Source organism: Anser cygnoides, chromosome Z (assembly GCF_040182565.1).
Source record: "Anser cygnoides isolate HZ-2024a breed goose chromosome Z, Taihu_goose_T2T_genome, whole genome shotgun sequence".
In the NCBI taxonomy this organism is placed as follows: Eukaryota; Metazoa; Chordata; class Aves; order Anseriformes; family Anatidae; genus Anser; species Anser cygnoides.
Genome location: NC_089912.1, coordinates 21,020,919 through 21,047,085, shown reverse-complemented (window position 1 = coordinate 21,047,085; position 26,167 = coordinate 21,020,919). Strand labels below are relative to the sequence as shown.

Sequence of the window (26,167 nt, the reverse complement as noted above, 5' to 3'; positions counted from 1 at the left end):
TGGGTGAATTCCATCTACTTTTATTTCTTATTGAACATTCTAATATACTGTTCTGCCTCTGTCTAGTCTTTGAATGTCTGTCTTTGTTTTTACTGCTACGTTAATAGCATGCCTTTGTGCTTGAGCTAGACTGGTAAACAGAGAAGCTAAACAAAAATCTAACAAAAACAGTTCTTATACATACACAGGGCCTCCACCAGCCATTCTGACTGCAGATCACATGCTCTGCATCATTGTGTTCACTTGTGTTTAGTTACTTTGGAAAACATCATTGATAGTGTCTGATCACTGTGCTAGAATTTACTGAAAACTTCATATGGGTCAGAGGCCATTGAGGCTTTAGAGAATGGCCCTGCCTGAGAATGCTGCTGCAACAAGCCAGCATAAACACTCCTGAATAATAATCAGAATACAACAGAAGCCCCTCTGTTCCCACTGTCAGCTTCTAAATAACAACTGAGGTAAACCACTGGTGACTGAACAAAACAACCCACAAATGTTGTGAAAAGCAAAGCCCATTTAAGATTTAAATTTGATATTCAAATGATCTCAAGAGTTAAAATGCCTACCTTCTATATGATTTCAGTTTACGGTATAAACTAGCAATCTTGTCCATGCTCGCTTAAAACTAGTATCCTGGTTTTGGTATATATTTGTTTTAAAGATGAAAACTTCCTATCTGGAAGCCAATTTGCCCAATTTCTAAGGAGCATACACGATAAAAAGGGTGGTGATGCAAAATATGCACTTCATAAATTTTGCTGATGTAATGAATCACACCACAGAACCCTCTTATTCTACATGGTTTATGAAAAAGATGATACTTACCAGTAATGATATTTGCCCTTCCTTTACAATGTTTAAGATGCTTTTAAATTTTTTCACCTCTTCACTCCTTTCTTCTGGGCCCCCTGCACTGCTCCAGTTCATATTCAGTTCCTCAAGTTGCTTGTTTTCTGCCACTGCTGTCTGCAGGTGAAAAGTCCTCAGGTGGCAGTTTGGCATAGTCTTCTCAGTTTTGTGAGCCTGAGGATCAACAAATGTCCTACAGAGGAAACCCTTGCCCTGGGCTTCAGATTCATGGACTGAGCTACACTTAACTAAAGGCTGGGAAAGCTCTAATTCTTCTGTTACATGCTTGTGCTGATCAAGGACAATGGGCTGCGTTTTTCTCAGCTGAGAGCCTTTCACAGGAGAGAGAACACAGAACTGTGTCACCCCACAAGGCGAGTTCTCTGTGCTCCCTGTAGGGCAGGTCTTGCCACTGACACCATTGACTGTTGAACATACACCCAAAATTTTTTTCTCTGGAGCTACCTTTGTGAAAGGAACGAGTTGCTGGCTTGATTTAATATAAGGCACATCCAAAATTTCATCCATATCCAGGTCGTAGTGCTCCAGCTCCCCGAGCACAACAGTAGGCTCAATGTTTTTACTTTTAAGGTTCTCTCCTTCTCCTGGGCTCTGGTCATCATTTGGAGGTGCAGGCTGTGATTCGCTGCCTTTCTGGTATTCTCCCTTCTGGTTCTTTTGGTCATCACTTTCACTGTTCTCAGAGCTCTCTGGCTGGTGCTTTAGTGGGGAAACCCTCTTCACTGGTCTGAATTTATTGCACACATCTGCAATGCCTGTTGGTTTCTGTGCATTTCCGATAAGAGTTGAGACTCCACAGTTCCAGCTGCTGCTGGAAACTGAAGAAATAGAGGAATATGATTTAGAACTGCTGATCACTGCCAGATGTATGACATGATATATATAGCATGCTTCAAAGATATACCTGGCTAAGCACTGGAAGCCAGAATTATATGATACCATGCCAGATTCATATCTAAACAGATTTAATTGCATCTCTAAGAAAACAGCTGAAGAAATTCACACTCTAGAAGAGAAATCTTCAGACAGGACATACGTTGTAATCATTTACAAAGAAAGTAGTTTTAATCAAGTAATAGGAACCTGTAAGAGTCCAGTGGCATTCACAGTGGCCTTACCCAGCTATGCTAGTTTGCACTCCCCTTTTTGCACATCTCTAGTTGAACAGAGATACATAAGAAGAGTAGGACAACCTCCTTGGTTAAAATTATTTTAAGTGAATTTGTTTTAGTTACAGCAATACTTTATTCTTTTAAGGCTTTTTACCTCTAGAAGATGTATTTTTTGACACAGGAATTGGAAATCCTGTTTTTATTAAAACAGCAAGTCAAGAGAGGTGAGGTCTCTGCTCAGCTCTGGCAAGACCACACCTGGGTACTGGGTCCAGTCCTGGCTCCCCAGTGCAAGAAGAACACAGACTTCCTAGAGCAAGTCTAGCACAGAGACACAAAGACAACTAAGAGACTGGAGCCTCTTTCATACGAAGAGAGGCCGAGAGAGCTGGGACTGTTCAGCCTGCAGAAGAGAAGGTTCAGGAGAATCTTACCCACAGGTAAGAAGACATGGTGGGAGGTAAGGAAGAAGAGGGAGCTGGGCTCTTCTCAGTGGTACCCACTGATCAGATAAGAGGCAATGGGCACAAACTGGAACACATGAAATTCCAGCTGAAGGGAAGTGTAAGGTTATATAGAAGCAGAGTATCTGCTACTTTAAGGGCATTTGGTGAAGAACCTTTTCCAATGCAACAAGGGATAAGGGAGGAAGTGATGGGAACCAAAACTTGGTCAGTTTTACCAGCTGATAAAGAAAGATGGAATGTGGGAATGTTATTTAACAAGGTTGTCTGAGTGAGGCTTTCTGGGCTGGGTTGGTAAGAAGTAAAGAACCATGAGCAAAATGCTGAGACACAGATCTGACAAAACAAAAATGGGGACACTGGCAAGAAATAAATCTCCCAGTCACACTAGTGGATGGGCCATCTAACTACAGGTGCAGCTTCCAGGAAGATCAACCTGGATTTTGCAGATGATAATACTGTGAACCGGAGGGCTGGGGGAGCCTGGACTAGGAGGCTGCAAAAACTGCAGACCTCTGCAAATCCATGGGGGTGTGTAAGAGGAAAGGGGAGCAAGAGGAACAAAAGGAATATGTAGAAAAGAGTATAAAAGGCTCAGTACAAATTAAGAAGGTCAGTGTGCTTGTCTAGCTGGGCTGTGCACCTGATCTCCTGGTGTGCCCAGGGTGTGCACGTGCTTTCGCCTGCTAGCTTTCAGCTGGACTAGCTGACAAGTAGCAGGGCCCTCAGGTCCTTGCCAGGGTATCAGGCATGCAGGGGGTCCATGCTGGTGTGCCACAGGGACTTGAGAGTGTGGTGTGTGTGACGGCAAGTGTGTGAGTACTGCCTGTCTGCAGTGAGCTTCAAGCTGGACCAGCCAGTGAGTAGGTGACCCACGAAGCGGGTAAGGGGCCTGCGATCTGGGCAGGGTGCTGGGTGGACAAAGGGGCCATGCCAGGCATTTGAAGGATCCACAAATGTGTGTGTGCTTGTGAAGCTGCAGAGTGCTGTGTGCAGGCCTGTACCAGTAAACTTGTACCTCTACCACCAGGAGATACAAATGTGTCTATGTGTCTTGGACACCTGCTCAGCTTTGGCACTATCTGACCCTGCAAAAGGGAAACAGCAGCTCTATCCCCCAGCCTAGGCAGAAACCCTGGGTCCCTGGGGGCACAGGGCTGGGCCCCAGCAGCTGGGCAGGAGTGGTCCTGGGCTGGAAGATCTAGACCAGGTTGCCCATAGAAGCTGTTGATGCCCCATCCCTGGAGGTGTTCAAAGCCAGGCTGAATGGGGCTTTGGGCAACGTGGTCTGGTGGAAGGTGCCCCTGCCCATGGCAGGGGGTTGGAATTAGATGGTCTTTAAGGTCCTTTCCAACTCAAAACACTATGATTCTGTAAATTCTATGTCTGTGAAGATACTCAGAACTCACCTGGACACAGTCCTGGGTAACCAGCTCTAGCTGACTCCGCATGAGTGGAGAGGTTGGGCCAGATTTCAAGAGGTCCCTGCCAACCTAAACTATTCTCTGATCTGAAAATTAAGCCTACTTATTCAACTGCAATGTTTCTTTTTCCATTTCTCCTCCGTATGCTGGGCTTCTCAGTCCAACTTTCCATCTGTTAATGTGCATAGATTTACACACACACACACACATACACACATACCTATAGCTCTGGAACTTCCAGAGAATTATTTCAGCACATTGGAGCTTGACCAGTGAGTCTGACTTGCAGAGAAGAAAGGGAGCTAAAGATACCTGAGCTCTTAGTCCTACTGGACCTGCATTCTTTCCTACAGTCCCAGTTGGTGATATTTATGTTCTCATTAATCAGTGAACTCTGGTAAAGAATTTTATTTTTTTTTTTTATTAGAGAGACAATACTAAAAACACTAAAGCCTTTAGGCAGTTTCTCCTTCTATGCTCCTCTTACTGTACATTAAGAGTTAATACATTCTCAAACTCAAGAATGCAGTTTAAACATAGCAGATTTATTACACATGCTAACTGCATATCAGGGAGATCTAATTTGTGGTCAAAACACATAATTTGCCACGAACACCTTCCTAAGGAAACAGATATATACACTTTCAGTGCAACATTAATGTTTGAAGTGAAAGATTAGTATAGCTTAGTAGTTACGGATGTCTGAAAATTACCTTAATACTTTTGGAAGTGCTTAAGAATACATTTCCGAAAAAGAAATAAAAATAATAATAATCAGAAGGCATGTAACTTAGTGGGCCAATACAAAGAACGCACTGTACTGACTTATTTATGTGTTGTATAAGATTCTAGGTTCAAAGGCCTACACTTTTATGTTGGTTTTATTTACATGTGAAATTTTTTCCAAGTGATACAGGGAAATGGATACCATATGTTTCCCAGCTGTTTTGTTCTGACAGGAACTATTAAGCACTCAGTATGGAAATGAATTCTGTCTGCGTTTTATGAAAACACTGCTTTCAACACAGGGGTCTAGACAGAGGAAAAGGCATCAACATTTTGTTTGTCGTCACTTTCTTTAAGCTTTCATTTATTTTGTTGCTTTGCTTTTTCTACTTTCTAACCTTAATAACAAGTATTTACAGAAACCACTGATGATAATATTGTAAAATCGGACACCAGAAAGAAGCAATGACCTTTGTTACAAATCTGTCTCGGATCATTGCACAGTCATATATTTCTCTTTCATTACAGCTAGAGTGGAGTAAGGCAATCACATTCTTCATTGTTTTCCTTCCCAACATACTGGTGGAGCATCTCTTTACAAATACTAGCTCCAGAAAAACAAACTGGGACACTAAGAACAATTAGCAACATTTTTACTGACTTATGAACATATTCTTTACTTAATAGGGATGATGAATTCACACTGCATTTAATAAAGGATTAGAATATGGCATTTAACCACATAAGCACTACGGAGGAAAGCTAATTAAACTGCTAGATGCAATCCTTGGTGCAATTATTCGCTTGGATGCTGTATAGACTGCATTACTGCTTAGGCAGTTACAGCATGGTTTCCTCCTACAAAACACCGAGAACATTGGACAGAATGGACCAGGGCATTGCTTGAATCTCCTCTCTTCTGTTTTCAGATGTTTGTTCTCTGAAAAAGTAAAGGCAAGCAATGCCTATGTCCTCCAAAATACCACCACAGCAGGAGTTATGCAAGTAGTCTTCAACAGCTGCTCCAGGGGATAAGTGTCTTGCTCATATCTCCATATTTATGAACGCAGGCAGGGGCCATTAAAAGTCTGGATCAAATAAATACCACTTTATTCTCTTATAAACAACAATAAAGGATGGTTTAAGCTTAAGGCAGTGGACTAGAATGTGGAACAGCTAAAATAATTCCAGAATCTGAAAAATAAGTCTGGTATAATCTTGGATAAAACAGATCTCTTCTGTGCACCAGTATTTACAAAATCATAGAGTGGTTTGGGTTGGAACGGACCTTAAAGACCATCTGATTCCAACCCCTCTGCCATGGGCAGGGACACCTCCTGCCAGACCAGGTTGCTCAAAGCCCCATCCAGCCTGGCCTTGAACACCTCCAGGGATGGGGCATCCACAGCTTCTCTGGGCAGCCTGTGCCAGTGCCTCACCTCTCTCATAGTGAAGAATTTCTTCTTAATATCTAATCTAAATCTCCCCTCTTTTCGTTTAAAGCCATTACTCCTTGTCCTATCACTACATTACCTGGTAAATACTCACTCCCCAGCTTTCCTGTAGGCCCCTTTTATGTACTGGAAGGCCACTATAAGGTCTCCCCAGAGTCTTCTCTCCTCCAGGCTTTACAACCCCAACTCCTTCAGCCTGTCTACATAGGAGAGGTGGTCCAGCCCTCTGATCATCTTCATGGCCTTCCTCTGGACCCATTCTAACAGGTCCACATCCTTCTCTTTCTGGGGGCCCCAGAGCTGAATGCAGTGCTCCAGGTGGGGTCTCACAAGAGGGGGAGAATCCCCTCCCTCACCCTGCTGGCTACACTTCTTTTGATGCAGCCCAGGATACGGTTGGTGTCCTGGGCTGCAAGCACACATTGCTGGCTCATGTTGAGCTTCTCGTCAACCAGCACTCCCAGGTCCTTCTCCTTAGGGCTGCTTTCATTCCATCCTCACCCAGCCTGTATTTGTGCTTGGGATTGCCCTGGCCCGGGTGCAGGACCTTGCATTTGGCCTTATTGAACTTCATGAGGTTCTCATAGGCCCACCTCTCAAGCCTATCCAGGTCGCTCTGGATGGTATCCCTTCCCTCTAGCACATCAACCGCACCACACATCTTGGTGTCATTGGCAAACCTGCTGACGGTGCACTCAATCCCACTGTCCATGTCACCAACAAAGGTGTTGAACAGCACTGGTCCCAGTACTGACTGCTGAGGAACACCACTCATCACTGACCTCCACCTGGATATTGAGCTGTTGACCACAATTCCTTGAGAGCAGCCATCCAGCCAATTCCTTACCCACCAAGTGGTCCAACCATCACATCCACATACCTCCAATTTAGAGATAAGGATATCACGGAGGACAGTGTCAAATGCTTTGCACAAGTCAAGGTAGATGACATCAGTTGCTCTTCCCCTATACACCAATGCTGTAACTCCAGTGTAGAAGGCTTCCAGATTTGTCAGGCACGATCTGCCCTTAGCGAAGCCATGTTGGCTGTCACCAATCACCTCTTTATTTTCCATGTGCCCCAGCACAGTTTCCAGGAGGATCTGCTCCATGATTTTGCCAGGCACAGAGGTGAGACTGACTGGCCTGTAGTTCTCTGGGTCTTCCTTTTTTCCCTTTCTAAAAGTGGGGGTTATGTTTCTCCTCTTCCAGTCAGTGTGAACTCACCAGACTGCCACAACTTCTCAGCTATGGTGAACAGTGACTTAGCAACTACATCTGCCAGTTTTCTCAGGACCTGTGAATGAATCTGATCAGGTCCTATGAACTTGTTCACCTTTAGGTCCCTTAGCTGGTCTTGAACCTGATCTTCTCCTACAGTGTGTGGTTCTTCATTCTCCCAGACCCTTCTGGAGCCTTCTGGGTCTTGGGCTATGTGGCTAGAATATTTCAAATATTAAAAGGGGATGACTTTTTTTTTTTCCTTAACTTTTAATCACAAATACGAGAGGCTTGGGTAATCTCACTGTTGTGATGCTTAAGTACTAAGAAAGAATGACAAAAAAACTGGGAAGACTTTTCATTGCTTTCAGTAAAGATGTGTAGGTCTGATACACCTGAAGTAGCAAAGCATTTCCTTGGCAGAAAATATTACCTGAAGAAAATCTGCAAAAGTCAGATTTGCAAAAGTAGTTCTTTACCATATATTATGCTCTGTGCCCTTTGTGAGGAAGAAGCACAAAACTTGATTAAAGAGGCCTGTGGACATATTTACAGTTTTATTAATTTATAGGTCAATTCAATTACTTTGTCATATTTGATTTTAAGAATCAAAATTTATCTTGAACTTTGAGAGAGAGACAGAGAGAGAGAGAGATCTTTAAAACATGTTTCCAATTTGAAGCATCTGTTGACTTCAGGGCATTTTTTCAATGTTATCTAAGTATCTAGGGCAGGGAGAAGTGTGTGAGAGAGTCTTATCTGGTATAGGAGCATCTGTGGAAATATATAGTAATTATATGAGTTTTGTCCAGCCATTGAGACTACCCTACGCACAGATGAATTCTGACAGGCAATTTCTATGATTCTTGCAACCCAATACCAGACATTGGAATATGTTTAAATTGTCCTGACTACAATGAAAATAAAAAGCTCAGCTTTTATTTTCAGGAAACTACTGCTGAAATTCATTTCTGATGTTCATGCAAGAGTTCGTCTCCCTGGCACAAGGGTACAATAACATTCTGTAACTGCTGGTGGCTTCATGAAGTTTACAGCACTTGGAACACAAGAAGGAGGTGACAAAGAGCTGTATATCAAGCATTAGTACCATGACAAAGTGGACTGAATGTACTGCAGAGTGTAATTTGTAGATGCTGCCATGCAAGATCTTCATGGATCCACCTAACAAAGAACCCAGAACAATTCACATTTGCAGAGCACTGACTGGCTGCGGATCTGAGGGAACGGCCAAACTTCTAAAAGTGTGTTTCTGTCACCATCACCACAGTCTCATTTAGTTTATGCTTTGACTGATTTCTGTAGCCATGACTGCTGCTCTTGAACAGCTGGGACATACAACAGGCAGTAGTACAAGCAAGCAGGAAACAGCTGTAAAGATATGAGTCAGTTGCAGATCAGTTGGCATTCAGTCCATGTTGTTCTAGCAGATCACTTGACAGATAAACCTCTGTTTAACAGGAATGAAAAAGAGTATTAGTTCATTCCTGTTCTGTGGGTGGAAAGTGGTGACCCTCATCATTGTTATATCACTATGTAGCATTTTTAGCCTGCCGTCCCTGTTCTTTCTCAGGATAGACAGCAACACCTTAATGGTCAACTGTGTTGAACCATTGTCCAGAAGAAAAACTGCCTGACATCCCTTTATGCAAATAATTATCAATCATAAATGCTATTAATGCTACTTCTGTCCAGTGACCTGATCCAGACTGTGCTAACTCTAAATTCACTGTATTTCAACCTTTGTTTTCTATAAAATCTATACCTGCACAGTCACAAAACACAGGAAAATTATGAGTAGTGGAGAACAATATTTTGCTTGAGCAATGAAGCCCATAGTCCTACAGTATGGCAGGTCCATCTGCTAATTTTATCATGCCTAGTAGATCTCCTAAAGGCCTATGAATCTTTGAGGTTAAATATGGTTATTATTTGCTGACAATGAGCCAGGAGTACTATGGTTGCTCCTTAAATAACACCTTCTCAAAGTGAGCTGGTTGCAATGTTCTCTGTTGTAGCAGTCATTTAGAGAACAGATCCTTGAGCAATCTGGTGTAACTAGACCTGCTCTGAGCAGGGAGTTGGACGAGACAGATTCAGATGTGCCTTCTGACTTCAGTTATTCTATGATGAAGATGTAACCACCCTGAAAGAACACAATCTGTTTGCACATAGCAGCAAGACTGGAATCAATGTGAAAAACTGTCAAAGAGACAAGAGAAGAGACGGTTTGTGGGCTTTTGCCTCAACAACTTGTCACTACATATTTGGAAGTCTTCCAGTACAAAATACAGGAAGGTACTCTCTGCCCTTGCTGAGAACATAACAGCAAGCTTTTTACCATGTAGGCTCTGATTATTTATGAGAACAAACTCTGTTAGGTTGGCTCTATTGCCACCAAAGGATGAATGCATTCTAATGCCTTATCCAAAACACTTCCTCCATGTTTTACAAACTCCGTGACTATGCACTTTACTTTCCATCATTGTCATTAAGGAAGTCTGGCATTACTATTGACAAATGCCCATACCTATATTTTTTAAAATGCAATATTTCACCATATTGTTCAAGAACTATGTAATTATTTGGGATCACTAAGTATGTATAAAGATTCACATCTGGAGTTTTACTTTCTTTAACCTCTGAAAAAAACACCTGATCATCTTCTTTGTTATAGAACTTCAGTAAAGAGTCTTAAATCACTAAAGACTCATCGCAGATCCATTTACAGAACTGTAATTCTGGCTTTGTATACAAGCAACAAGGTGTTGTCTACACTAGAAAAATTTTTTGAAAATTTCTCACACTTTTTAACACTGATTTGTCTCCAGAACAGGCAGCAATACTGAAGCTCCAAAGAAGGGAGGAAGGGATGTCCCTTACATATCAATGGATAATAAAAAGCAATTATGAATAACTTTCTATTTATTGTTTTATTAATATAACTGAAATAATATTTAGCAATTGTAACTGAAGGTGGCACTGTTTTACAGTTTTAATATATTAATAACTTCCAAGAGTACATGTTACGGTTCTTAATGTGAGTGCTATGGATGACAGTCTGAATTAAAGATCAACCCTGCACAGACAAAATCGGAGTGGGTTTGTTCCCACTTAAGTGAATTTGAAGCTACTGTAAAGAAGAAAGAAAGAGTCTGGAAATGGCAGAAAGAAGGAAAAGTAATAATTCGTCCTTTTAAATAAGGATACATTATTTCCAGGTAATCCAAACCTTAATATGAGCATCAGTAAATGAATAATTTTTCATATCTTGTCTTGAGGAAGAACACTATAAAAGCTGTCATTTCTAAAGTAAAAAATATAGAAGAGGCAAGGAAATTTTCAAAATGAACAAATTGGTTTTACCCTTGTCCAGACAGATCTAAGGAGGTAAAAGGGAGGTAGCAAGTCAAGTTCTACTGAAAAATCAGAAGAGCTTCTCCCGGCACAAATATGTAAAACAGGAAGAGGAAGGATGTGAAAATGAGGTAGGAAAAGAAATTGAATAGCTATCACCAGCGTCAATGTATAGTCATCATTCTAATTTTGTTTTCCTTTTTTTATTATTTTTTTTTATTTGAGATAATTCTTCAGTATTCTACCAAGGAATTATCCAACCAATTTAGTACTATTTCAGACATATTTACCTGGGAGGTATTTGGAACTCTGTGGACACTTCGAAATAAATGCCATATGACACTGCCTCCAGATCAAATTTTAATTTCAGTTATAGCTAAAAAATTACAAAGAGCTTGAGATAAAAATTGTGCGCAATTTTATATTTCCTGACATTTTACACTCATTAATTTAGTTTTCTCAAATAAAAAATTGATCTTCTGAATTCTTTCATGGGTAACGGTTATGTGGGGAATTAATAAAGCACTGCAAAAGGATGCTAAAAATAAACTTGCTTTTATCAACATGTAAATAAAGATCTAAAGCAGAATATTTTTCTTATTTGAGACAAACATTTAAGGACAACCAAAAGTCATTGTAGCTGGCAGATATACTTCAGCACAATGATAAGGTTTAGAGAAGCCTGTTGAACACAGATGTGAGACTCGAAGATCCTTGCAGGTCCCTTCCAGCTAAGGATATTCCATGATCCTATGAGGTGTCTTGAACCATTTACTCAAGTGGCCTTAGAAAACCTGCACAGAAAGAAAGTAACCAATTTCATGCTTAATAACAAAAGCATAAAGGACTGATTTCTGACGCCAGAATTCAGTGGGCAGGCTGGCTAACACTTCTTTTCTGAAAAATTAGTTTGCTAGATCCATATTTAAACTATGTTCTTTAATTCTCCATCTCTGAAGAAGAACAATGCACTTCTTAGTGGTTATTATACTACCTAAAAAGATTGTTCTCTTGAAAGATGATGGAAGAAAAAATGATTATCCTTAATCTCACATTATTGTGGGTAAAACAGGATTTGGCCTACACCTTCTCTCTAGTCCTGTAAATATTTTACCTTGTAACCCATGGCTGCTGACAGATATACTTTGGTTCCAGGAATCCCCTGGAATTTTCCCCAGTGAGAATTCCCTCAATCTGAGTCAAAACATGGAGGAGTCACAGTGAGACTGTATTAACTGCATGACTTTCAGACACATCTTGCAAGATACTGAGGAAAAAAAACCAACACCTTGCCATAGTGACAGATCATGGGCACTGCAGTTTAAGGAAGGGAGTAGGCAGTGTGGAGTTGATCAATTCAGGGAGGAAGAACTATAAGCAGTTCAATTTCTCAGACTTTCTAATTTCTCCTCATGCAAAAGAACAATTTGAGCAAAAGTTATAGGCAGAAAGAAATAGTTAAAAAAATAAATCTTGTGAAAGGTTTATGAGAAATGTGTGAGAAAGTGTGCTGACTGGTAAACACTGGTATGTTTGCCTAGGGTTGAAAGTGTTTAGAGCAATTTGAAACAATGTAACCAAACACTTCCACACATTACTAACATATTGTTCAACATTTAGATGAAATGTGGAAAGAAAATGGGACTTACAAGGCAATTTACTAAACTTATCTGTGAACAACGAACAGAAAGACCAGCCATGTAATTAAAAAATGTAATTCCAGAAAAAGGAACTGTGGTTTAAATCTGTTCTAACAATCTCATGGTGAAAATGTTTGCCAGCGTATTTATATGTATATTAAAGTTGAAACTTTTTTTCTCTATACCTCTGTCTTAATTGTCTTAGTGAACTAAATATTTTTTCTGAGACAGGGCTGAAAGAGACAATTCGTTCTTTAGATTATTAGGGTCCTGACATATCTAGTCTGACAGCTAACTTTTAACTTTTAGGGTTTGTTTGTTTGTTTGTTTGTTTGTTTGTGTTTGTTTTGTTTTAATTCTTGTAGGGTTCTAATTCCACATTCTCTGTTTTAGAGAAAAAATGTTACCTCAACTAAAAAGGAGTCAGTATGAGGCAAAAAGCTGTACCAGCTCTTTGAAAGACTTCTGAATTTTTCTATGCATAATTACTTAAATTGCTACTGGAATACAGATACAACATAGCAGGAACATCATTCACACTAATAACTTATGATATCATAGAATCACAGAATGGTTTAGGTTGGAAGGAACCTTAAGGACCATCCAGTTCCAAGCCCCCTGCCATGTGCAGGGACACCTCCCACCAGACCAGGTTGCTCAGAGCCCCATCCAGCCTGGCCTTGAACATTCCCAGGGATGGGGCATCCACAGCTTCTCTGGGCAGCCTGTGCCAGGGCCTCACCACCTTCAGTGAATTATTCTTCCTAGTGTCTAATCTAACCCCCCCCCCCCCCTCTTTTAGTTTAAAACCATTACCCCATGTCCTATCACTGCACTCCCTGAAAGAGTCCCTCCCCAGCTTTCCTGCAGGCCCCCTTTAGGTACTGGAAGGCTGCTGTAAGGTCTCCCCAGAGCCTTCTCTTCTCCAGGCTGAACAACCCCAATTCCTTCAGCCTGTCTTTAATGGAGAGATGCTCCAGCCCCTTGATCATCCTTGTTGCCCTCCTCAGGACTCACTCCAATAGGTCCATGCACCTTTTGTTTTGGGGACCCCAGAGATGAACACAGTTCTCCAGGTGGGGTCTTGAAATATATACATATATATATATAGGTGCAGATACATATATATATGTTTATATATCTTTCAGTGCAGGATATAATATATCCTCATCAAAAATAGCACACAACAACAGTAATTTGGGCAACTATTTTTAATGTTCTATGGTATGAGGAAGGCAGAAGACCACAGCAGAAGCAACTATGAACAATCAGCAGATGGGGCCTTACACAGCATTGACTGATGCAACTCCATTGATATCTCAGCAAAGTCTGTGCAGGGATGTAAAGTGATACTTTTCTGTACAACACTATGTATGTGTATTCACCGGGTAAAAAGAAAATACAGAAAAAAAAAAGAAAATAAATAGATTTTAGTACTATTTTCAACTCACCAAAACTTTTAAATGATAAATAGAGTGAAAAAAACAGATTTTAGTACTGTTTCCAGCTTGCTGATATTATTATCAGTACTAAAGACCTATTTTCTGACTCAAGAATTTTAAACAAAGCTCTGAATTAACTTCCACTGGCAGACTCCCCAGTGCTGCTACTGTCTTCCAGCAATGCCTGTATTTACTTCTGTCAACTCCTTTTCAAGGCAATGGATGAGTGGAGATGTAATTAAAGTCATCACTGAAAAATGGTTGATTGCAGAGGCGATCATGAGACATGACTATACAATAAGCTGTCAGTATCCTAGGGTCTTAAAGAAGAACTCATGACCAATGCCCCATCCTCGCCATTTGTGGGCATTTTCCTTTAAGACTACTATCTGTATTTTTAAATGAATACTCTCTTCTTCCTGAGAGCAGACATTGATTCTGTCACTCTGGCTAAGTAGTACTCATGAATAGACCTAAGAGTACAATATGTCTTATGTGCAATTCTTGCTTTCTTTCTCTGGCTCACCTTGCTCATGGAGCAAAGAAGTGAATGAACGACTATCTATTTCTGTGAAAATATGAGGCAATGCTCTGCTGCCACGTAATCACCTGTTAATACTGATAGGCAGAGGGAGGGAGGCAAATAGCACTGTGGGAGAAAATGAAGGGGGGAAATGAGGGGTGGGTAAAGGGAAAGTGCATTGAAGATGGAATTAAGAGAGCAAGAATGAGTGGTGAATAGTGGGGAGGAGAATGGTGGAGACAATGGTGAGAAGAATGGGAAAAAGAATGGTCTAGAAGTACAGTGGGAAGAATATTGGGAAAGACTTGGTGGGATGATGGTGGGCATGACAGGGGGAGGAATGGGAGGGAAAAAGAGTGGGGAGGAAATGTGAGTTAGAAAGGAAAATATTTGGGAAAGAAGTGGGGAAAGAGGGAGGAAAGGGGAGGAAAGAGACGGGAGTATAGGGGCAAAAATACGAGGGAGAATGTGGGGCTGAAATTGGAGGAGAACAGGGAGGAGACAACAGCAGAGACAAAACAAGGTGAGAAAGGCATGGGGTAGAGGATGGATTGGGCATGAGGATAGGACGGAGGACAGGGGCCAAGGACACGGGCAAGGGGTGGCAAAGATGGAGGGTGTAAAGGCGGAGAATGAGAGAGAACAGAGAGAGGAAGGGACACAGAAAACTGAGGTGGTGGGGAGACTGGGGACCCTCTCCCTTTCCTCTTATTCCCTGCCTTTCTGCTTGCAGTAGGTAACGCTGGTTGCACAATAACCACTGTGCCTTGTGTGGGTAAAAATACTGCAAGAACATATGGTAAGGAAAGCTTCACTTCCCTTTTCATCAAGGGCAGTGGCACAGGGCTATGGTGACCTGGTCTTTAATGACTCTGGCAGAAGCACTAGCTCATATAAAGTTTCAACTTAGTTACGCACCTTGGAAATTTACAATTCTCTGAAAGGAAATACAGAAATGAAAGTTGCCAAAGTATAGCACAGTTCCTAAACCCTTCTATCATCCCACAAATTCCAGGTCTGCCGTTTCTGTTATAAAAGTCTTTGATTCAACAACATTAATGAAAATTCAATTAAAGGATCAGATGAAAGCACAATAAACTTTTCGTAGCTCAACAAAAATGCTCCTCTCACCAATTCATTTCTCCTCCATCAGGAAGAGAAAAACAAAAAGGGATTAATCTGATTTACAGAGTGAAAAACAACACTGAATGCACTTTTTGTTGGGGGGGGTAGGGAGAGAAGGGGGAAGGTCCCCAGCTGGTTCTCATCTGTATGCCATGATTCTTCATTTAGTTTACACTATTAAACTCAAAAACTCTGCTTTAATCTTAACTAGTACAGTATGCCTTAGAGTGGATTCTATCATGTAGCATCCTTGATACAGTTTCAGACTCTGGCAAAACATCATCCCTCAAACTGGTCGTGGCCATATGGGTAGTAAATGTATCCAACATTTTTTCATTGGCGCCTACATTATTACGTCTTGTCACCAATGGTTTCTCGGGTTTTCAAGTAAATTGTTGCATATACTGTGGTTTGGAGCTGCTGAGATGAAGCCCTACATTTATCTGTATACAGCCAAATCCTTTTTTGGAACTTTTTTTTTTTCCTTCTAATGAACTAACATCTGTTGAAAAAAAAAAAAAAAGTCATGTTTCCAGAAAGCTGTACAAAAATGAGAGAAAACAAAACAGAACACTGCCAAGAAGCAATTGTTGCCAAGTTGTACATGATAAAAAGCAGTCTAGAAAATGATGGTGGACAGAAGTAGGAATCATACCTGATCTGTCTTCATTTTGTGAATCACACCTTCTACATAATTCTGGGATGGTCTTGAGAGAAGTTATAGAATACTGTAAAAAAAAATGAAAAAATATAAATGAAATGATTTCTTTAAAAAGACAAAATGTAAGACTTTCCAAGAGGTCCTGATACCATTGGCATTGTCTAGATCTACCAAGCTGAGGGTACTTCGGGTGGCCTGATGGTTTTCATCTTTGCATGAAAAAAGCAGATGATGTTTGCTTTTGTATCCCACCTCAAGAGATCTCAAAGAGATTTTCAAAGCCATAGCAAAGCATCTCCCAACCTCAGAGTTCTCCTTCCTGTACATCATCATTATTCAAGTCACAAATATACTTTACACATTTTTTCCATGGAATGCACAGATACATCAAAGGTAAGAATAAATCTAGACTTCACAGTGAAGATGTAGGGTCTCACTTTGCCCATCTTGGTATGTATTATGGAATTTATACTGCAAGATGCTACATAATTAAAAACTAGAATTCAAGTTTTCACAAAGAAATATGTAAAACTAATGAAGAATATTTACAGCTAAGACATCTGTTTTCAGAGATGGATACATATACATGCATATTATCAGACAGCAAACTGATTTCTGTAATTCAGGTTTTATTGAAAAAATCTTGCATTGTTACTGCGATGTGACAGTATATGACTGATAATGATCAGTATGTTTTTCTCTGAATTCAGCATTAAAAGGGTATCTTACAAAACAGAATTTTTTATTTTTATTTTTTTAATAAATTTGTGGAATACATACGATCATTACTCAGTACTACATACAATCCAGAGTTATAAAACTATAAACTCTGGAAAAAAAATAAAAAAATAAAAATAAAACAAATTAAGTTACTTAATATGAAGCCTTCTTTAACCTAATGTTTAAATGTTACAGGAATCTTCACTTAAGCAAATGAAAATCATTAAGCCTGTGAAAGATCAATGGCTTTGCCCATTAAAAAAACTATTAAAAACAGTATTTTGGAAACTAAGACATAAAAAAGCACTTAGAATAAGCACAACTGAAAAAAATTAAAGAATACATAAACACCATATGTTTTCAAGGAAACAGATATTTTTTGCTGGTATGTGATTGACCAATGAAGCAAAACAACTACTTATACAACTACAACCCCACCAGCTTTTTGCACAAAATATAAATGGTCATACATTGTCCTAGTTTTTGCTGACAGTTTGTCATTCAGAGTTTGATTTTCACCTAATGCACAGCTGGCACTCTACTTCAAAATAATCTAAAGCCAACCCCATTATCAATTGCAGAAGTTATTTACTTTTCTGGTGCAAGTTTAAGTAAGACTGTTGTTCACTTGACTGTAGTTACTTTATTAAGCCTCAAAAACCTCCCATGCCTCACTTTTTCCTTTTCTGGCCTGATTCAGAGATGTATTGATAAACCTCACCTACAACAAGAATCTCTCATAACTATTCCCAGGATGAACACTGAACTTATAAATTAGTATGTGTAGCAGAGCACTGAACTTATTAATTAGTATGTGTAGCAGAGCTACCCAGTGACTCCAATCCCCATTAAACAAGGGGTTGATTATAAGGCTGTGACTGCTCTAGGATCTGACAACTTAAAGCAACAAACAGCAGAAGAACTGAGACAAAGATGCTACTAAATACAAATTAATACAAGTTAAACACACACATGCACAAACACCATGTGCTTTGCTTCACTGTAGTTATTGTTTAATAAAGATTGAGCTGTTAAGCTATACATCTTGCTATTTCAGCACAAAGATTCAGAAGGCAATGTTGAACTGGTCTAGTAAGATTCTTAAGAGAATCCAAGGAACATGTCTCCAAGGAATATGGTAGCTTCATAAGACCAGCTGGTGCAGTTTAAACTATTACACAGTTTGTAATTCAATTAGAATGAGGCCTTTTGTATTCCATTGCTATGTGTTTTGTCAGGCACCCTCAAAAAAAAAAAAAAAAAAAAAAAGAAAACCTCTTCTCTTTCTATCTTTTTTTCCCGTTCTTTCCTGGAAAAACGTTTTTTTTTTCTGCTTCAATACTGCACTAAAATGTATTCAATTATGTTTGACCCTCCCCACTACTAAAAATTAATTTAATGTTATAAATTTGATTATGCATTTTAATCATGTTGGTTTCATTTCATTAACAGATTTCCTCCCACTCACCTCTGTCCTCACAGACTTTGCACACTTACATTTCTGCCATCTGTATTTTGTGGCCAAGTTGTGAAAAACCGGCTTTCAGTCTAGCAAGCAACTAAAATTGCTCTTTAAAATGGACCTTTCCCAACCATAACATTGCCAGCTCTTCCTTCTATAACTGCTTTCTCACATATTCTAGTTCCAGCTCTGATCTATCAGTGATGTTTGTTAGCTTTTCTTCAGCCAGAATTTCAAGGTTATTAGGGGTACCAGAGTGACAGAAAAAGAGGCTGAGACTGCAGCTCTCCCCCAGAAATTCACTGAGATTCACTGCCTATTCAATGGCTTTTAATACTCATCATTTCCCACTTCTTGTTCTATAATCTTAAATTGTTTTACATACAAAAATAAACCCCATTTCTCACAGTTCCCCATCAAAGTAACCAAGTCAACCAAGAGCTGAGGACCATGACTAAAGGCATAGGTGACAGTGTGAGAGGTCAGCACATCAGACTGCTTTGCCAGTTAATGTATCACAGTATCACAGTATCACAGATTTCTAGGTTGGAAGAGACCTCAAGATCATCGAGTCCAACCTCCGACCTAACACTAAGTACTCCACTAAACCATATCGCTAAGCTCTACATCTAAACGTCTTTTAAAGACCTCCAGGGATGGTGACTCCACCACCTCCCTGGGCAGCCCGTTCCAATGCTTAATAACCCTTTCGGTAAAGAAGTACTTCCTAACATCCAACCTAAAACTCCCCTGTCGCAACTTTCGCCCATTCCCCCTCGTCCTGTCACCAGGCACGTAGGAGAACAGACCAACCCCCACCTCTTTACAGCCTCCTTTAAGGTAACTGTAGAGAGCGATAAGGTCGCCCCTGAGCCTCCTCTTCTCCAGGCTGAACAAGCCCAGCTCCCTCAGCCGCTCCTCGTAAGACTTGTTCTCCAGACCCCTCACCAGCGTCGTTGCCCTTCTCTGGACTCTCTCGAGCACCTCCATGTCCTTCTTGTAGCGAGGGGCCCCAAACTGAACACAGTACTCAAGGTGCGGCCTCACCAGAGCCAAGTACAGGGGCACAATCACTTCCCTAGACCTGATGGCCACACTGCTTCTTATGCAAGCCAGGATGCTGTTGGCCTTCTTGGCCACCTGGGCACACTGCTGGCTCATATTCAGCCGACTATCCACCAATACTCCCAGGTCCTTCTCGGCCAGGCAGCTTTTCAGCCACTCATCTCCCAGCCTGTAGCGCTGCTTGGGGTTGTTGCGCCCCAGGTGCAGGACCCGGCACTTGGCCTTGTTGAACTTCATACAGTTGACCTCAGCCCATCGGTCCAGCCTATCCAGATCCTCCTGCAGAGCCTTCCTTCCCTCGAGCAGATCGACACACGCACCTAACTTGGTGTCATCTGCAAACTTACTGAGGGTGCACTGGACGCCCTCATCCAGATCATCGATAAAGATATTAAAGAGGGCAGGCCCCAGTACCGAGCCCTGGGGGACACCACTAGTGACCGGCCTCCAACCAGATTTGACTCCATTCACCACAACTCTCTGGGCCCGGCTATCCAGCCAGTTTCTAACCCAGCGAAGCGTACGCCAGTCCAAGCCATGATCAGCCAGTTTCTTGAGGAGAATGTTGTGGGGAACGGTGTCAAAAGCCTTACTGAGGTCAAGGTAAACCACATCCACAGCCTTTAAGTATCTGCGCTCTTTGCAATTTTACAAAAGTGTGTTGTGGTTCACAGTGAAATTCAGTAACAGGCTTCTTCCCAGGTTAATGCACGTAACGGTCTTTTTGACTGCTGTGTGAAGGTTGTTTGTTTTTCCCCTGCTTTTAAGGCATTCCTATGGCCAACCTGACATAGTTAATTTTAGAAAACCCTTAATAACTTTGCAAGATGGAGGAAAAGTATTAACAGGAAATAAAAGTCAAGAGGCAGTAACAACTATTCCGTGTAAATGTAAGATATTCCCATATTCCCAATTTTCTTCAACAGACACTACCAATTCAGGGGAAAACAGAACCTCCCTTGTCATACAAACATTTATAAGTCACGTAAAACTGGGCTACAGAATTTGAATGAATGGAAAATGTCAACATTTTACATTTCACTTGGTTCTCAAATTTTAATGCAAAGAATTTTAACACAAGACATGAGAAAGAAAACTTCAATCTCTAGCAAGGCTGTTCTGGCTGTGCAACTTGTATGCCACTTGCAGACTCACTTATACCTGTGAAGCAGCAGAAAGAAGAAATACCGGATCACGAATTGTGGCACAGAAATGTATGTATGAGAGTTAAAAAAAAAGTGAAAATGACATTTTAAGTTTCTGTTGTCAAGATCACCTTTAATATTTCCTGAAACAGCGTCAAATGGCAAAGTTGGACAGCTAGCATGACTCTCAGACCATGTCATCAGAACAATGACAACCCCAAAATACTAAGCGCTATGTCCTGGTTCAGCTGGAGTCAGTACCCAAGCTCATCTAATTTACATCCACTGGATCAAGACCCTTGTGATTATGTCCTCATCTGAAATTCACAGCTCCTTGTTTTTGTTTAGATAGAGAAAACAGACACCCTCCTTCTTCATAACGTTCCCAGGTGTTGTTACTGCTGTATGCCATCCAATAGCCTCATGTCAGTTTATTTGCTATAGTGGAAAATAAAGCACTTCATTACTAGGGAAGCGATTGCCCTCTGTTGAGGCTGCACCTTGAACACTGTGTTCAGTTTGGGGCTTCCCACTACAAGAAGGACATCGAGGTGCTGAAGCATGTCCAAAGATGAGCAAACAAAGCCAGTGAAGGGTCTACAGAACAAATCTAATGAGGAGTGGCTGAGGGAACTGGGGTTGTTTGGTATGGAGAAAAGGAAGCTCAGGGGAAACCTTATCGCGCTCTACAACAACCTTAAAGAAGGCTATAGTGGGGTGGGGATCGGGCTCTTCTCCCAAGCACCAAGTGATAAGACGAAGGGAAATGAACTCAAGTTGCACCAGGGGAGGGTTAGTTTGGATGTTAGGAGAAATGTATTTAACGAAAGTGTTTTGCAGCACTGGAACAGGCTGACCATGGAAGTGGTTGAGTCACCATACATGAAGGTATTCAAGAAACGTGCAGATGTAGAGCTTAGTAGCATGGTTTAGTGGTGGACTTGGTAGTGCTAGGTCAATGGTTGAGATAGATGATCCTAGAGGTATTTTCCAACCTAATTGATTCTATGATTAATATTCAAATCCCCTTAAGTTAATATCTTTATATTACTTTTGCTTAATCATTTATAACTCTGTAATGCTACCTTTTGTCCTAGATGCTTATTTGGGAGCAGCTAGCTACATCAAGAACAAGTGAGGCAAGAGTAGTTGGTCTCTCCCCTGCAAAAAGTTTATTACTTAATGTCTGCGATCAGCATCTTCAGAATACCAGTTCGGTTATTTGGGCTATGCATTGTTTATACAATTTTATATACACATTTAATGCTATTCTTGCTTTAGTTTCAAAGGATACCTATATTGACACTAATTCTGTTAAAGGTACAAAATGTCTGTCTGAATCTAATATCTTCTAAGTATATTTTAGTTGCTATCTGCATTTTTTAAATTCTGAGAAGGGAGAGAGCGGAAAAAAGACAGTTATGTAGGTGTTAATCACATGGGTGGGAAACAAATCAAGCCATTGCAGTCAGTGACTAGTGACTGTCTCTGCACAGCTGTGTAGGACTCTCCATGCTGAGCCCTGAAGTCCTGATTGCTGGGTAGAGAAAGTCTGGCTGTGCCTCATTTGCACATCTGTGGAAGCCCGAGAGGTGCACCAACTCTGTCCATAGCCAAGGTGGGGCTACAGCAAGTTCAGGAGGTGTCCTGCACCTGGTAAGTGGGGGGTCAGGAGATAGGCCATAATCCTGACTACCGATGCCCTGCCAAGTGATGATGGACGTGAAGTTGTTTTTTAAAGTATTTTGAAATATTTGGCTACTAAGCAGCTTCTTCATTGTGTTTTAACCCATTCACTGTTTTCGCTGCTTTCACATTTCACAAACTTTAGACCCAGTCCTGCACTGGCTCCACAGAGCAAGGCTTTTTTTCTTACAAAGCTATTTGAATGATCTACAAACTGAGCTTCAGTTAGCTTACAAATATCTAGCAGCAGGAGATATGGTTTATATATATTGTGTATAGTCATTTAGTATTATTTCTGTAAACCAATAAATTATTATTATAGTTTCAATTTGCTTAATTTGCCAGTGCAATAGAAATTCTGCCTTTTAATTAAAGGATGAGGAAAACTTCAAGTAGCCATAACAATGGTATACAACCTAGAAGCAGGGATAAATTTATGCGGAAAATCAGGAGTAGTAAAGGGAAAAAGGGAAAGTTTAAAACATACTGTCATTTAATGCAACAAAGGTCTTAGCTTTTTTTTTCTTTTTTTTCTGAATAGTTATTCATGAAGTAATAAATGAAAATAGTAAGTTTGTTTTTTAATGTCACTGTGAACAGAATATTATTTTTGTTTAATGTAAGCTAGAGTCCCATAAAACTATTCTGTTGTCTAAATTACACTCAAATATACTATACCAGGTGGATCTGCAAATGTTATCATCTTAGTTTTCCAAAGAAACATGTTATTTTGGATAAATGTAGTTTCATTTACTTACTTACAATGTTAATCAAAAAACAAAGCAAGAACACTTACAAGTCCATTTGCCTTTTAAAACAAATCCTAGTCCATTTTCTATGCCCATTACATTCTGATTGTTTTTGCTGAAATGGTCTACAAGGACCTTCGCTAACACAGTGGCTTTCTAACTCAGGTACTTTTACAAGTGCATCATTTAACAGCCTTCTTGCTGCCCTTATTTTTAGCCAGTATTTTCTGCACTGGATTAAAACCAGAGGGCTAAAAGGAGCAATTTAAATTGCTAACTCTAGTGCTGTGCAGCTGCTATTTCCATGGCAGGCTAATGGTAAAGTGTGAAGGTCGGGTATCTCTAAATTGTACACAGTAACAGGCAAGTAGAGCATTACAATAACCAGGAATTCTCTTATTAATCCGGCTCCTGGCAACAAATCCTTTGTTCCTTTACCTGCTGAAGTGGGAATAACACCACTACCTCTATAATTTGTGCTGTTTTTTAATTCATTGTTCAGCATCCAATGAGAGAACAGTGTATTAAAGCAGGCAGCCTGAGCTGTTCAGTGGAAAAGTGAGTAACCTAACCCAGCAGTATGCAGCAACAGTCACAACGGGAGAGACATGGAGAGGTTACCTCTATTATGCTTTACAGTTCTGCAAAACTGAGCATAGAAACAGATACCAGGACATGATCTACTATATAACAGTAATAAAAAGAAAGTTGCCCTGAATAAGGTATTCTTTCGAGACTGGCTTATTGTCTTGTAATATTTTGGGCATTTGCCATATTCCTCTTTAATAAATTTCAATGTTACAATAGGTAAAAGTAAAATCCTCTCCAAAAGGAATCTGTCTGTGAATAAAGCATCTGGAATGTTTTAAAATGAATCAAGAGTCCCCAATACTAAAGGAAAAAAACAGGCCTTTTCTTTTGTTTTGTTTTAAAAAACAACAACAATTCAAACAAAACACAACAACACTATCCCAAACTAAGTTTATGAAGAATGTTGAAGGAGATAGGAGCATATTTTCTTTGACCTGAAAACTGAATTAATAAATTCTTCTTATGGTGGATTTAATTTGTGTATTCAAGTCCTTTGTTTATCAGATATTCAGCATACTGGCAACTCAAAAAAGCAGGAATATTGGCAGGAGCAACATTATTATGAGTAACAGAATACACTGTATCAGTGCTCTCTGTAAGAACCCCTAACAATATAATTTAGAACAACAGCCTTTTTGCTTGCAATTACAGTTGAAGTTATTTTAGGTGTGACATTAAAGATCAGTACTTCAAATCCATGGAAGTCTTTCTGCCTCTTCCTGCACTCTCCCATGTCACAAGAAGCTGTATTACTCTTACTGATAAAATCTTGCTGGACTGGAGCTGGCTTCTGTCAGTAAGGGCAAAACAACAACTCACATGAAGAAGGAGCAATTCACAGGTCAGAGGTAGGAGTTTTTGTTTGTTTGTTTGTTTTGTTTTTTCAAATGAAATGTATTTTATTAAAAAATAAATAAATAAAACATCATTTTGGTGTCTATGGCTAGCCTTAGCATGTAATTCATTCAAGACAATTAGAGAACATAAGCAACCCAGAAATAAAACTCATTTATTCATTTGACTTGCAAATCATTTTTACCACCTCAAGGAGAGGGCCTTAAGCTGATTAGAGATTTTCCTTACAAAATACCTTATTTTATTCAAAAATCAACCTGTTTAAACATTCCCATGTATGAAGTATAAGCAAATGTGACTTGCAACAGTAGTTTTGTTTGTTATATCAGGACTGAGATATCTAAAAATCTCTCAATTTATATTAAATTTTAAATATAAATAAATAAAAAGGCATGTACTTACTGATATATCATCAGTAAAATCTATTTCATCCAAATCAAGGTATTCAGGGGCTTCCATTATTCTTCTATGGACATTTTGCGTGCCTCAGCGTAGTAGTAAAGACCTAGTTAAGAAAAGAAAAATAGATTGTCTACTAAATAGTCAAAAACACACAGAAATAGTTTAATATAGTTACTAGACTGTTGAAAACATATAGGGTGCATGGACAAGTCTTCCATAAATTAATACTAAAAGCTAAACATTTTTTCAACTCTAGTCCGCGTATCATGTAGAAGTCATTTGATTTTTTAGAAAGGATAGCTAAGTGCTACTTGAAATGGAAGTCATAAATACTTTATCCAGCATCACTCTGTCTTCCTAGAAGTTCAATATAAGCATAAACACCTAAGCTGTTGAGCACCCTCACCACCCTTTAACCACAGACCTTAATGACCTATCTTCTCTTAAGGATGATATTACCTTACTGGCCAGAACACAACAACTTCTGCTACTACAATTTTCCTCTGCTCAAGAAGGCAGAAAAGAACTGAGCAGCATGCTGCGCACAGAAACCACAATCCTATCACACCTTATCTCCACTTCTCCATACAGACACACAATGCAGACAGTGCTTTACAAATTGGTAGTTTATCTGTCCTCAGTCTGAAACATCACTTCCTCCTGAACAATAACCAAGGCAAAAGCAGTATATCTATGTGCACTGATTTTCAGGGCTCCTCAACATTTTCTCACAGCAAGGGGAAAAGGAAGCAAAAATTCTCTTCCAAAACAAGAAATTTGGTTGGAAAATTCAATACATATTTATGAACAAATCACAGCTTAAACATTCAGAAGATCAAAGATAAAACACTCATAACCTTTTTAATCCCAAGTAGAATGAAGTCTTGCATTGTCAATAAAGACAAGTATAACAGAAATAAAAGTGGAAGAGGAAGCTATTTTAGAAGAAGCTGAAAAAAAGTGATGATCTCTTTTACATGATGTGAGACACTACATAAGCGTTAAGTATTATTATGGAAGGAAATTAATCCTGCTAGCACTTGTACATAACAAAAGGAAATGCCTGAAGGAAGAAAAAAAAATGTAAGCCCAGATTATCCATATGGCAATTGCCAAGAAATACATTTATGAATAATGACAAGTCAGCTGTGTAGGTCTAAATAAAATCACTGTATGAGTCACTTACATGTGGGTAAGACTGTCCACTTTTCCGCAGGTGCTAAACTTACTGGCAGACAAAATCTTAATCATGAGTCTCCTTCTCCTTGATAACAACCCAGACAAGCACAAAGCTGATCCTAAGACAGGTGTTGTTGAAAAGTTATTGAAAGAAGAACCAAGAAGCACATTTATAGTTTTAAGCTGAAAGAGCTGGAAAACTTTTTTTTTATTATTTTTCACTGAACTACTGAAGGCAATGTATTCAGTATAATTTTATAATTGTGAAAGAACA

General features: G+C 39.8%; 1 protein-coding gene across 4 annotated transcripts in view; it reads right to left on the bottom strand.

The window, feature by feature from the left end:
* SNCAIP (synuclein alpha interacting protein) overlaps positions 1–26,167 on the bottom strand; it is a 91,957-nt gene that overhangs the window by 30,853 nt on the left and 34,937 nt on the right. For all 4 annotated transcript variants that reach the window (XM_048048807.2, XM_066988038.1, XM_066988037.1 and 1 more), the window contains 3 exons: positions 24,715–24,817; positions 16,034–16,106; positions 829–1,691 (listed from right to left, as the gene is read on the bottom strand). In XM_048048807.2, the coding sequence (XP_047904764.1) occupies positions 829–1,691; positions 16,034–16,106; positions 24,715–24,771 (993 nt within the window). In that variant the 5' untranslated portion in view covers positions 24,772–24,817. The remainder of the gene's footprint in view (positions 1–828; positions 1,692–16,033; positions 16,107–24,714; positions 24,818–26,167) is intronic.